The 14,748-nt window shown below is 40.0% G+C and overlaps 1 protein-coding gene across 1 annotated transcript; it reads right to left on the bottom strand.

The window, feature by feature from the left end:
• Window positions 1–2,944: 2,944 nt before the first annotated feature.
• On the bottom strand, window positions 2,945–11,115 carry tnfsf18 (TNF superfamily member 18). Its single transcript, XM_047150598.2, has 3 exons — window positions 10,733–11,115; window positions 6,385–6,448; window positions 2,945–6,202 (listed from the first exon to the last, which is right to left on the bottom strand). The coding sequence occupies exons 1-3, from the start codon at window positions 10,904–10,906 to the stop codon at window positions 5,853–5,855; spliced, it is 588 nt and encodes a 195-aa protein (XP_047006554.1). The 5' UTR covers window positions 10,907–11,115; the 3' UTR covers window positions 2,945–5,852.
• Window positions 11,116–14,748: the final 3,633 nt, after the last annotated feature.

Here is a 14,748-nt window from a genome sequence, read left to right on the forward strand (position 1 = left end):
CCTCAAACTTATCAGGACATTACAGTAACTGAGGCAAATTACTAAAATAAGTACAAGCGGTTAATAAATGCTGAATTATTTCCCGTTGTTTAATCTGCATTCATAGCGATATTGTTTCCCTATCACGCTCTCTCTTTTTGTTTTTTTTTTTTCTTCCTGTTTCAGTCAGGTTTCAGATTGCACTTTATCTCCTCGTTCTTTTCTCTCACGTCTTCGTCATCCGGTATGGAATAGAGCTGAGGCTAGACTGTAGTGCGGAAGAGTGGGCAAAAGTGACAAGCTTCTTGAATGCTCTGTCGACGTAATGTGACGCTGATGACTGTTTCGATTGTTCACGACGCCCACGCAGGTAAAATGTAGGAGTCTCACTACACAACCCTCCCTGTGTGTGTGTGTGTGTGTGTGTGTGATTACCTCATCGCGCGTATGCGTTACTGTCTGAGCTCTGCGCAAAAACCGAAATATCACAGCCGGCAAGATTTCATGTGTTCATGGTTCTGTTTTCAGTAAATAATATCCTTCAAAGATGGCATCCAGATCGAAAGGACAGCACACAAGATACGACATCAGTTGATGTGGTGGGTGGGTGTGATGTAGGAGCTGAATGACCTTTAGAGCTTTTGCTTATTTGACACCCAGCGGAGTAATTATTAGCTCGCTGTTGACTGCGTAGGGGATTTCGTTCCGTTGAAAACGCATCCTGAGGTAACTAATCAGTACATGAAATTCCACGATCAGCATTTAGAAATATTTTCCTCTGCCACTCATTTCCTTAGCAGCAGGTCATTGTAGAGTCAATTTAGAAAAAATAAAATAAAGGAACCAGATAGTAGACCAACATCCTGTTTATAAATACAAAATGTAATGGTGGGAGATTGTGGTTTCTTACCCTCTCGTGCTTTATGACAATAGCGACTGCGCTGTAGAGTTACAGTTTCCTCAATGTAATTAGAATAACGAGTCTTTATTAGTTACATATACATATGCACAGTGAAATTCGTTTTCTTCGCATACCCCGGCATGTTAGGAAGTTGGGGTCAGACATGATACAGCGCCCCCTGGAGCATAGAGGGTTAAGGGTGTTGCTCAAGATCCCAACAGTGGCAGCTTGGCAGTGCTGGGGCTTGAACCCCTGACCTTCTGATCAGTAACCAAAGCCTTAACAACCAAACCACCTCTGCCCCATTATACACACTGCGTATATATACCCACGTTTGTGCTTAAGGTGCACCTTTAATGAGTTTTAAAACTACACCGCTCACTTTCCCAGAGAACTAACGTTAGAAAAGACCTCCCTTTGAGGGTACCAACCAAAGACCCCAGCCTACTTCATGTGGACGCCACGTTCAGCCGGCTTCCGCCCAAGATATGATCTAATTGCCCAGTGAATGCTTGAAGTGCAAAGGCTAAGCGTGTCAGATAAACATGCTGCACCACCAGGCCTTGTTAAAACAATGGCGAGTTCACTTATTCCAAGATAAATGAATTTGATGAGCTGCAGTCTTCCTATAGTCATGAGATTTTAATAGCGCCCCCTGCAGTACTGGAGCGCTCGTTTGCAGTGGCCATTAGAATACCGCAGTGCGTTAGAAAGCTTTTAAGCACACAAAGGTGGATTTGTTTTGACTCGACTCTCACAGCTGCCATCTCCACATTAAGTGTGCTGAGGAACTGAAACTTTTCCTGGAAATGAATGAATGGTAGGGTTGACTGGGTTTAGGTCATTTTTAGCCCCTGATTCTAATAACAATTAAAGTAAAAACACCCCCTAGTTTTGCTATAGTTCGTCAAACTGGTGGATTTGACCATTGAAATCCACGTTTTCTTGGGCCATCGGGAGGCAGACCCACAAAATATTTAAACCGGCAGTTGATTTGATAAATGTAATCATGATACCTTCATGCCATCTGGAGAGTATTATCTCGTCATGAGTATGACAGAGGGGCCGCGGGTACAGCTCATCGTTCCTCGAAAGCTGTTGTTCAGCTGACAGAAAGTGTTATGTGTCAAATCAGTCTCTCAGATTGTTTTGGTTTCTCTTTGTAGCAGGGGTCTCACGGTTGAGTCATTGTTGCGAAACAATATTTTACCCCGTCACCTGCAGTCTCGCAGAGATTCAACTTCGACGATAAGCTATAACGGGAGCTATGTGAAGGGGGAGGCATGTTGCCGGGCCCACGAACAATATAACAGCATTATAAATATACACATACAAATTATTCACTGCGTTATTAACGTTTAAATAATTCACCGTTTGCTCTTTAATGTCTTATGGGAGCCTCCACTTGACTCAGAGTTTCTATCGGGGGGTTTGCGGTGATGACTCACAGTCAAATGTCGAAACAGTCTAGTCTTGTGATCCCACTCCTACACAGAGAATCGTCTCGTCTGTCACTGGTAACAACTGGTTTTTATTTCGCTTTACATATACAGTAGAGTAATATTAACCGTTTAGGGAGTTGTCATTATTTTATAAATGACAAGGAAAACAGCTTTTAATGAAACAATATAAGGATTCAACCAATACAGTTGTATTAAAATCTGTCAGATTATATTTTATTTTAATCAGGAAATTTTTTTTATATTTTATTATTTAAAAAAAAAAATGTAATCACCATTTTTTTTAGTAAGTAAAGAATTGGATCTTGTTCACGAAAGGTCCCACAGCGATTTAGCTTTCTACTGAAATAAAATGAATAGAGAAAAATATAATAAAAGTCATTTGTGAAAAAGTATTCTTTAATGGTTTAAAATAATATTTAAATTTTTTAAATTAAAATGAATTAGAATGTCATTATTATTATTATTATTATTATTATTATTATTATTATTATTATTATTATTATTATTATCATCATCTAAGGATTAAAAGGTTAATAGTCCTATTATAAGCCATGACGTTGGTTAAGATACACTACTACTACAATACACTATTTCACCCTCTGGGGTCTGAGGGTGTTTTGGGCCCTGGAGAAGTTTTGACATGCCTTGATATTTGTGCTTTTTTTCAGTTGCTTATAAACATATGAATGGCTGAAGTCTGCTTACACTGTCTTCACCACAAACAGGGCTACAGTAATACGTGAGCGGCGTGCATGTACATGTTTTGTATTTTTGAGAAAACAAAAAAGGTTTTTGAAAAAAAACAACAACAAAAAAGTCACTGAAACAAGCCCATATAACACGTACTAAACGTTTGTTCACAAGACTTTTGAGAACCGGATCTTGTAGCCTATTGTAGACATGGTTCGCTACATGATGATGTGAAATCCATCCTGATCACTCATTCATACAAAACAATATAGTCGTTTAACTTTTGTAAGACACTTTTTCGTGTCAGAAAGGCTGTATGCGAGGTGGTATTGGGCGGCTGTGGATCAGGTGGTAGAGCGGGTCGTCCACTGATCGTAGGGTCGGAGGTTCGATTCTCGGCCCACGTGACTCCACGTGCTGAAGTGTCCTTGGGCGAGACACTGAACCCCGAGTCGCTCCCGATGGCAAGTTAGCGCCTTGCATGGCAGCTCTGCTACCATTGGTGTGTGTGAATGGGTGAATGAGACACAGTGTAAAGCGCTTTGGATGAAAGCGCTATATAAGTGCAGACCATTTGGTGTGAATTATTATGAATATTGATGTGATTCACACCTGAGCAGACAGAGACCCCTCCCCTGGGCCTATCAATGAGGAATGTGAATGTAGGAACTTCTTGATTGAATATATTGTTCGTAGCTCGTTCACAAAATCAAGTTGAAGTTAAAAGAAGGCATCTGAATATACATTTTCTTTACATAAAGACTTTCCTTAAAAACATTAGACCTACACTACCATTCAAAAGTTTCAGATGGGTAAAATCTCTCCTGCTCACCAAGGCTGCGTTTATTTGATCCAACATACAGCAGAAACAGTGATGTCGTGAAATATTTTTTTACAATTATTAAAAATAACGTTTCTATTTGGATATATTGTTAAAATGCAGTTTATTCACGTGACCCAAGCTGAATAATCAGCATCATTACTCCAGTCTCCAGTGTCACATGATCCTTCAGAAATCATTCGAATATGCTGATTTGCTGCTCAAGAAACATTTATTATTATCCATGTTGAAAACAGTTGCGAGATGAAAGAAAAATGACCTGAAACTAGTTAACTCAAAATTTTTAAGTCGATAAATCAATTTCTTTAAGCCAAACGCACTTAAATATACCAAAGATTTTATGATGCAGTATATCTAAATGTAAAAGAACATAGAAAAGAAAAAGAAAAAAGAAAGTGCTCAGAGACAAAGTGCCAACATGCCGTAGGTTGTACTATCGTTTTTAATCATTTTTTTCATTCGTTAAAATGAAAAAGGACTTACATTCATAATGTGCAACAAGATAAGTAACTTGTACTCAGCTCTTAACAGTAATACATTCATATCAACACGATGGAATAGTTTAAAAAAAAAAAAAAAAATCCTAGTATGTACATTTTGAATGATCGGCATTATTAATGAACTAAAAATAAATTAAGCAAAACATAATATTAAAAAAAGAATTCAGATATATACAGACATTAGCACTCAAGGTTTTAATAAACCTAAAACCATTAGCTTTGCTATTACTTTGACGTACGTAATAACCTGGAACAGCGCTGGTTTTGCTACCAGTACAAATCAGTGCATATAACTAAAGAAATAAAAAAAATAATAATAAAAATGAACAGAGAAAGTATGTACAGTACGTTAATTAATTACACGATAACACGGAAGTAACCGTGAAGACAAAATATGTTCATTTTGAAGAAATTTGAAACACATTGCACATGCAGAGGGAATTAAAATAATAATAATAATAATAATAATAATAATAATAATAATAATAATAAAAAAGTTAGGTTAAAAAAAAAAAAACCTACTTAATTTAGACAAAATTTATTCTGATGAATTCTATATTATGGACTACTAGGTTACAGGTAAAAAAAAAATAATAATAACAAAAAAAAAAGGCGGGTAGTGCTGAATTCTGTGTATTTTGCACTCCTAAATACACACTGATATGGCTGGGAAGTGTAATAAAAACCAGTAGAAACACAAATGATAAATTCTTTAAAATAAAAGCATCCAGCAGGTTATTAGCCTACACGGACAAGGCTTTACACCTGTAGCTCATTTGACTGACATCATTTTATTCGTGAACACAACATGGAGATAAAGTAAAAAATGTAAATAAACAGTAAATAAGAGAGAACCTCTCCAAGAATCCATTTTTTTTTTTTTTTTTTTTAAATTTGTGGCTGCTGAAAGTGTTCTATGTATACGCAAAGACGTCTAAAGCATGTAGCAGCAGTCGAGATCGGCTTGTGAAAACCACAGGCGTGTCGGTCGGGATGAGAATACAATTTCTAAGGCCATGTGAAAATCGCAGACTTGCACCTCTTAAGGATGGAGTTTCCGGAGCTCCCATCGAACATCCAATGCTGTCCAAATAGGGCTACAGGCTTGATGAGGGAAAACAAGCTTGAACACGGAGATATGGGGGAAAAAAAAAGCAAACCGTTCCGGAGAGCTTCATGGCAATGCTGCGCCTTCGTTAAACATTATGAAGTAATGTGATCTATTTATTTATTTATTTATTTTGGGTGAAAAGGTGGCTGTGTTGGAAATGTCTCGCATTCAAACCAGTTCGAATCCAGTCAGTCAACAGCAAGTCAAAATTGTTATCTCATTCTCCATAATTGATCGCCATGGTAATAATAATAATAGTAATAATAATAATAATAATAATAATAATAATAATAATAATAATGAACAAATGATTTCCTGTGGACATGTAAACTACCCCCATGAAGATACATCCAGGAAGTACGACGAATCAGAATTTGATCAGGCCCAAGTAAGTGTTATCTACATCGAAATTCGCCTTGGGGTTGCAGATAACGTTTATCAACGTATCTTTACTTAGACGCGCTCCTATACCGATGAATCCAGTCGAGTTCTCTGTTGCGTTGATATGTCCCACAGTGATATTTGTGGGATTGTTACCCTCTGGTGTCTTTATAACCGTGACCGTGTAATTCACACCTTTATTCTGCGACTGCAGGGTTACTCTGAGGAAGAGGAAATAATTCCCGTCCTCCTCTATTTTTACCGCCGTATCTCCTTGGTCTTCATCTCGTTTCCGCCACTGCAGTTTGAGTTCATGTTGCTGGTTTATATTCCTGTCTAAAAGCAAAGAGAAGGATTATTACGATTTCCATACTAACATACGCTTCGAGAAATCGTCCGATAAACATTTCGGAGAAACGTCCGACACTGCACAGGAGTTTAGTATCTGGTGTCCCTGGGTAAATGCGGCAGTGGATTGACAGTGAAGGAATAAATCGCAGCCAAAAACTCAGTCTTACCAAAGACGTATGAAGTGAGTTGAGAGCGTGTGCTGGCCGTGCTTTCGACGGGTTTAGACGGAATCTGGAAGAGGAAATAATAAAGTGACCAAATGCATTCATTTTCTCCCTCAAAGACACACACGACACTTCACAAATCAGGGTTTGTGAATCAGATAAACGCAATATTTAAAGAATAAAACACTGTGTCGCTCTGTTATAGGGAAATAATCGATGGGGTGGTGTGTTAAGTGACGTTAGCTGCCATCCTGAAAGCGTTTATTTTCCTCTAACGGCATATCACTATGTGTGTTATTTCTCTGACATAGAACCACAGAGATTTGCCAATAATTACAATTTGTAACATATTATTTATTAATGAACAACACATAGCAGTTTGCGCGTTCTTTTTTTTTTTTTTTTTTTTTTTTTTTTAACCATTTGTATATTATGTGTCATTGGATTTATGCACCGTGAAACCGGGTACGTTCGTCTAGCTCAAAAAGTTACACGTTGGTAAATCAGTTTCCTTTCAGCCAAATACACTTAAATATAACAAGTTTGAGAGACATTTTTTTGGTTATATTAAAGTGTATTTGGCTGAAAGAAAATTGATTTATCAACTTTAAAACTGTTGAGGTAAATAGTTTCCTCGGATTTTTTGAGTTCAACGAACTCATCCGGTTTTCCGGCGTGTGGGACCAGTTCCGTTCTGTTCGCACGTCTATTATAACGGCCTTCAGAAAGCAGAAGAAGACTTTCCTGTGGCAGAAAATGATTTGATTTGCTTGGCCTCGATCTAAAACAGCTAAAGGACTGTATGTTACTTTTCGATTTCTCTTCACATCAATGACCCGCGGGTGATTTTGACAGAACGTGTAAGTCTGTAGACGCTGAACTGAGGGTCTGTTGGTTTTACTTCTCCGCTCGTCCGATTGTAAAACGATTCCCAATAGCTCGTTTAAAAACAGAAAGTTCACACTGCTCTGGTGAAGTGTAACTGCATTGTAATGATGCACCATACTGGCATTTTAACAATGGAGCGCTGTTAACAATGCACATTCTCCCAAAGCAGCTTTACAGAAATCTATAGATTCAGGATATAGATTAATAATGTATGAATTTATCCCTAATGAGTAACCGGTGGCGACGGTGGCTACAAAACTCTCCCTGAGACGATATGAGAAAGAAACCTCGAGAGCGACCAGACTCAAAAGGGAACCTCATCTGGGTGATGCCGGACAGTGCGATGATATATAAATCTCTTCTATAAATGCGCTAATACTAACAGCGCAATGACGTAACCAGGAAATCCATTACAGTTTTTACATGATGTCTGATTTGTTGAACTTCTCCACTGCTCACTGATTCACTAAAGCTATCATAGCAATCGTAGTCCTAAGCCAAGCCCGACCACAACGATGCTAGCTTGTGATGATACGCTAGCACGGCTTGTTTTCCTTAATATGGAACGGTGAAAGTGTTATACTGTCAATGTTTTCAGACGAACAGAAAAGAAACGTACATCTCTATGCTCTTCACTTAAAAAATTTCGAAACAGGCTCGCCTAGTTCGTAAAGAACAAATCGAGAAAAACAACATTTCGACGTTGTTTTGATCAATTACTACCAAATCGGCATTGAAGATATTTGAGCAGTTTCGGCTTTAGTAGTATACGGTATTTAATCTTGTCTATGAACATCTGAAGATGTACGGAAAGCGCGATACTGGGACGTAGAGTTATCATGCGGTCAGTTTCTCGTTCTGATCGGTCCCCGGTTACAGACATCGTAAGGTAGCGGAGGAGGAAAGATAGCTCTTTCCCTGCCCTTATTCCGTCCCTGTTTTCATTGTGGCTTTTCCCCAGAGCCTAACATCACCACTGCTTCTCGTGGGCATGTGGTCCAGTCTTGTGGTCTGCCTTGGAAAGTTTCACTTCAACAAAATAACATACAATACTGCGCAGTTCTGACAGTAGTTCTGTCTGTAACAGACGATAGGTTTATATTAATGTGCTCACTCTAATGTTATTACTTCTATAGTAACCGCTCATGGACCGGGACCTGTTTGGCAGATGTGCCACGCATTCTAAGACTAATAATAAATGCGTGTTGAAGGCCAACGCTGGCGAGTCTTTAGGACGGAGGGGTTTGCACTTTCTGGTTTGTTCGTCACATTCTTCGGCGATCTCTTATAATAAAGTCAAGAGAGGGTTTTTAACTGTGATAACAAGCAGTAACAGGAAATAACTTGTATTTCAGACGTGACTTTTGATTTAGACGTACGACGATCAGCCTTTAACCAACATTAAAGCCACCTGCCTACTACTGTGTAGATCCCCCTTATGCCAAAAAAAACCCCCCAGCTCTGATTTGTGTGGTGTGACAGTGCTGAAAGAGGCCTCTGACGTTAGAGAGTACCGTTGCCACGAACGGGCGTACTTGGTCTGCAGCGATGTTTTGGAAAGTGATACGTGTCGAAGTAACATCAACACGAATGCCAGGACGCAAGGTTGCCCAGCAGAACGTTGCTCAGAGCATCACGCTGCCTCCACCAGCTTGCCTTCTTGAAAATTCTCCTCGCTTCTTGATTCGTCAGACCAGCCCACCTTCTTCCATTGCTCCATGGTCCAGTTCTGACACCCACATGCCCTTTCAGTGGAGTACAGCTCTTCTGTGGGATCGGACCAGACGGTATAGCCTCCCCCCGCCACGTACTGCACGTCACGTCTCCGCCGTAACTCGGCGCCACCGCGTCGTTTACCTCCATTGCGTTCTGGCACGTCGAGTCCAGCATTCGCGAAAAAAACCCCCCATCTCCACTACGTCTACACAGAGTTTCTTATTAATACAGCGTGATGTTGAATGAGAAACCAATCTCTTGCTCCTTTGTTTTTCCCGAAAGTTTGAGATCATTGAAATTTTTTTTTTTTCCCGGACATATTTAACGGGCTTCAGGGTGGAGTTTGGAACGAGCAAAATGAACTCCCGGTGGAAATAAAGCTGCATGACTGATGCACGGTAAGTGAAAAAAGAAACAGGTTCATAGCAGGATTTCATACCGTATCATATTTCTGCGGTTATTTCCTTGCTGGCTGAAAATGACTACGCTACATATGAATCATGCTCTTATCTTTCTCAGTTCTATTGGTAGACAGTTGGTTCTGTTGCACATCACATGCCTGAAAAGACTGTAGTTGTAGTGATACATAAATAACAGCCAAAACAGGGCTTTATAACTGTATTTAACACTGCAAGTAGCATGTTGGTGGATCAGGGGAAATAGTGCTGTCCGGGGTAGTATAATATATATATCAGAGAAAATATATAGATAATATATAGTATAATATATATATCAGAGAAAATATATAGATAATATATAGTATAATATATATATATCAGAGAAAAGGTCATTCAACATGGTTTACAGAGCTCCGTATAAAGAAATTATAATAGCCGCCTATCCGAAATATATGAAAATCTGAACCTCGCTTCGAATATATAGTGTCTGTCCTTGAACAAGTTCTCTCTCTCTCTCTCTCTCTCTCTCTCTCTCTCTCTCTCTCTCTCTCTCTCTCTCTCTCTCTCTCTCTCTCTCTCTCTCTCTCTCTCTCTCTCTCTCTCTCTCTCTCTCTCTCTGGAACTTCTTTTCATGCTCCAGGAAAAAGCATTGCGTTAGATCTTACTACTGAGTTCAACCACCAGCGAAGCTTCCAGGTGTTTATGATATATACCTTTTAACTTTAAATAAACCGATAAATGATGGAGCTGCAGTAACGGTGCAGGTTTAAACATGCCTAGACATGTTTCTTTGGAACGACCTTGAAATCAGTCCAGAAATCCGTCAGGTAAATATTATTATTATTATTATTATTATTATCATTATTGTTATTATTTGACAAACACTTGTAAAGAACCTGTCCGGTTCTGCAATTCATTTGGTCCAAACCTTTAAAAATGCACTGAGGTAAATAAAAAAAAAAAAAAAAACTGCTGATGTATGCTTCCTGCTTGCAAAGAACGTGTTGCGCAATCTTGAAATAATACATGTGTTTCCTCTGTATCGCCGAGCTCATGCTGTCACTTCGTTACCGGCAACTTACACAGCCTGATCCAGAATCAAACACCGATCGTATCAACTCGCCTTTTCGTTCTACAAACGTGGCAGTGACGGCCACCGAAGGACAGATATTACATACGTATGAAGTTTTCATTAACATTCGTTAACCGACTCGTCTGTTTCTAGTGTTAGTTCATTCTGATAAACCTGTTAAATGCAGCTCGAGGCACTGATTGCACATGTCTGGTGTCATCATTGGTAACGTTTCATACTGACGCCAATTACTGCAATTAAGTAGAGAAGAATGTACCGTTACTGTCGTGCTGGATCCCTGACGGAGGATGATGTGGAGAGCGATGGAGGCTCCCAGGCCCAGAGAAAGGATCGAGACCCAGATCATCAGCAGCCAGATGAGTCTCTTGAGCTGATCCACGCGTGCCCCGCAGCTTTCCCCTTCAGGACACTGCTTTCCAGATTCACACATAGCCCAGGCAGCGAGAAGCTCACACACAGATGCTTGTTGTCAGGAATAAAGAGAGAGAAAGAGAGGGTGTATGAGTCAGGCTTCAGTTATGTCTGCAGAGAAACTCCGGGCTGAGTTTTGTTTCCTGTGCTGCTGGTTGTTTTTTTTTTTTTTTTGTGTGTGTGTGTGTGTGTGTGTGTCGGGGGTGGGGGGGCCAAATTAAAGAGCGTATTCGAGTGCTGTTAAGTTCCTTTTTTTTTTTTTTTTTTTTTTTTGGAGTCCAGGAGGTGATCTCTAATGTACTTTCCCTCCTGAGCAGAGCTGATGAAAGTGAAGGGAAACACAGACAGAGAGAGAGAGAGAGAAATACCTTCTCACAGTGCAGGGACGGGCCCTCTCACCGATGTCAGAAGTCGTACAGAGGAAGAACAATGTAGACAACACGGCGGAAACACGCTGCATTACAACAATTTCACAGAAGAGTGTCGTAGGCGTGTCATGCACTAGAAACGCAACTTTGAAACCGACAAACAAATTGCTTTTCTAGAAACGATCGAGATAATTTGAACCGAACTTCCTTTTCTTTCTTTTTTTTGGTTTTCCTCTTTCCTTTTCCCCTAGGAGCAAAGGATTTTTACGTTGAGATTAGCACAATACAATGTCTTTCTTTGGTTGGTTTTGGTTGTTGGCTGGTCAGTAACTCATGATGACCAGATCTAATGTATGAATGTAGCTCTCGAGCAAGTTTATTTTTCCTTTTTTTTTTTTTTTTTTTTTTTTTGCAGTATAATGGAGGTTCAATGTGCTGTTCGATTGAGTCAGGAAAATTGTAGCAGAAAAATGTGTATGAAATAATATCAGAGTAATAACAGTGTCACCGGTTTCATGTGCTCATTATTTATGAAGCCCTTCATAAATAACAAGGGTATTGATATGAACTTTCCTTAGGAAATAGGTCAGAGATGTATAACTAATCATGTCTGCGGCCCAGTCGGTGATGACTGAAAATAAGTTGTAGAGAATTGCCTACAGTCGACCACAGAAACCATTCTTCCCTCCGTCATGGTGTAAGTGTAAAGGTGAGTAAAAGTCAGATACCTGGGTATTAAACGGATTTCTAAAGCTCCCAGATTATGAACTGAAGGGACATAGGTCACTTGTAGGTCTTTAAAAACAAATAACGATTTTTTAAACGGTAATCCGAATAGTGAAGATGGCATAAATATGACCACCACGTCTCCCGTCTTATTAATCATTTCCTTGCTTTGATCTTCCATCCTGTACAGATAAAGCTTCTCGTAATACACTCATCGTATGGCAGTACATCAGATCTCGATTCATTCGTGAAAAAAAATCATATTTTTCGCATTCAACCCAATTAACCTACTAATCTCAGTATTTTGTATACGTGTTTTTCTGATTCACATATGCCACATGTTTCTTTCTGTATTTATTGTAACAGCATGCATGTCAGGACATTTGTTGTCTTTGTGGCATTGTGGCTTGTTGTGGTCTGCCAGGGAAAGTTTCACAACAACAATATGAAAAGCAGCTGCTTTTCAAACTTCACCAGCATGCCTCTGTGATAATAAATGGAAAGAATATGCCATGCTTTAAAGTGGGGTTTGGGTTTGATTTCGGTGTTTGTACTTTTTAATCTTGTTTTCCTTTCTTAGTATAGAAAGAAAAAAAACCTGTGAATGGTTGTCGCTGTGTGTCAGTCGGTTTGTTTTTCTTCTCAATAAAAAATAAAGTGGGGTTTAGGGTCGGTCTTCCGGCTGCCAGAATATATGCTTAATGGTTAAGATACCACTGGGCTGTGCAGTAAGCAACAGATTTCTTCAGATTGCAAACCAGAACTGGAAAGATAAGGTTCTCTGTAAATAAACTTACAGATAACGTGGGGGAAATAAGAACTGAACGCGTCAACATTTTTTTCAGTAAATATATTTGCAACGAGGCTATCCACGTGTTTCAAGGCTTCAAGATGCTTCCTGTATGAAGAAATTTATGGTCCGCGGTATTCAGGTGTGATTTTGATCCGTTCTTCTAAACATATCGTCTTTAAATCTTGTTCAGTTGGATTCGAGTCAAGTGATTGACTGGGCCGTTCTAACACCTTGATTTTTTTTTTCTCTAGAACCAATTGAGAGTTTCCTTTGCTGTATGCTTTGGATCGTTGTCCTGCTGGAAGCTCCACCCACGTCTCATCTTCATCATCCTGGTGGATGGCAGCAGAATCTCCCGGTAAAGGGCTCCATTCATCGTTCCTTCAGTTATATGAAGTCTGTCAGTACCATGTGATGAAAAACAGCCTACTGGCCCTACTGGCCCCACACCATGATGGTTCCCCTTCCAGACTTCACTGTTGGTGTAGTGTTTTTAGGGTGATGTGCAGTGCCATTTCTTCTCCAAACATGGTGTGTAGTATGACAGCCAAAAAGTTCAGTTTTGCTCTCGTCTGACCAGACTACACTCTCCCAGTGTTTCATAGGCTTGTCCAAATGAGTTGTAGCAAACCTTAAACGAGCTTCGACATGCCTTATCTTTAGTAATGGAGTCTTACGGGTGAGCGTGAGCAGTGGAGTGCATTGCCTGTTGTTTTCTCTGTGACGATGGCACCTGCTGCCTCCAAGTGTTTCTGGAGCTCTTTCCGAGTGGTCCTTGGCTCTTGGGCTACTCTTCTGACTGTTCTTCTGACTCCCCGGTCAGAAATCTTGCGAGGAGCTCCTGTGCGTTGCCGGGTGATGACGGAGTGATGTTGCTTCCACTTGCGGATAACGGTCCCGATGGTCCTTACTGGAGGATTCAGAAGTTTTGAAATACGTCTGTATCCGATTCCATCGATATGTTTCGCAACAATAAGGTTGCGAAGGTCTTGGGAGAGCTCTTTGCTTTTACGCATCATGAGATGTTTCTTGTGTGACACCAAGGTAACGAAAAGCCTTTTTATAGACCACCAATTTACTAACCCAGCTGATATTAATTTGCACAGATAGGGGGTGTAATTACTGTAATTGTCTGTTGAAAACTTCATGTGAATTTCCCCCACTGTGTGGTTTATGGGAAGAGGTTTTCAGGAATGTGGAAATCTGAGGACCAAAGAAACCACCCATTTCAGCACATAGGAACAAAGGAATGGGCAAAAATACATCGAAATATATTTTAATATGAAATACTCAATGCATCACAATACCTAACAAGTACTACAACTGACAAATATATTAACTAAGGAGTAAAACACTTCAAGATATGACTTAGGGTTGCCCCCTCTAAATGATCACTTCCCTAGAACAGCAACAAAACAAAATGGTTTATTCCTCTTATAAAGCAATTTGCCAACAATTACAACAATATTCATTTATCAGTGAACAGCATGCCACACTTTCAACCATTCATAGGTTACATTTACATTTAAGAAGACAAAACCCCCCTGCAGTTACAACACACAACCTTGGGGTAACCATGGATAATCGACTGTCCTTTTCCTCTCACATTGCTAATCTGACGCTCTCATGTCGATTTCTCCTTTACAACATCAGAAGGATTCGTCTGTTTGTCTGCCTGATTCGTCTGGCCACTCAGGTGCCGGTTCAGACTCTTGTCTGACCATTCGACCTCTGCAACTGATCCAGAAAGCAGCTGCGTGACTTGTTTTCAACCTTCCTAACTTCTCCCACACCACCCCATTGCTACGCTTCCACCACTGGCTTCCTGTAGCTGCCCGGCATCAGATATAAAACACTCAGGCTTGCCTACAAAGCCAAAAATGGACCACTTTCCTCAAAGCACTAATCACACCCCGCACTCCATCACACTTCCTCCGGTCCTCTAGCACCGCTCGACTGGTCCCACCATCTCTC

The sequence above is a fragment of the Ictalurus punctatus genome, chromosome 24 (assembly GCF_001660625.3).
Source record: "Ictalurus punctatus breed USDA103 chromosome 24, Coco_2.0, whole genome shotgun sequence".
Classification (NCBI taxonomy): Eukaryota; Metazoa; Chordata; class Actinopteri; order Siluriformes; family Ictaluridae; genus Ictalurus; species Ictalurus punctatus.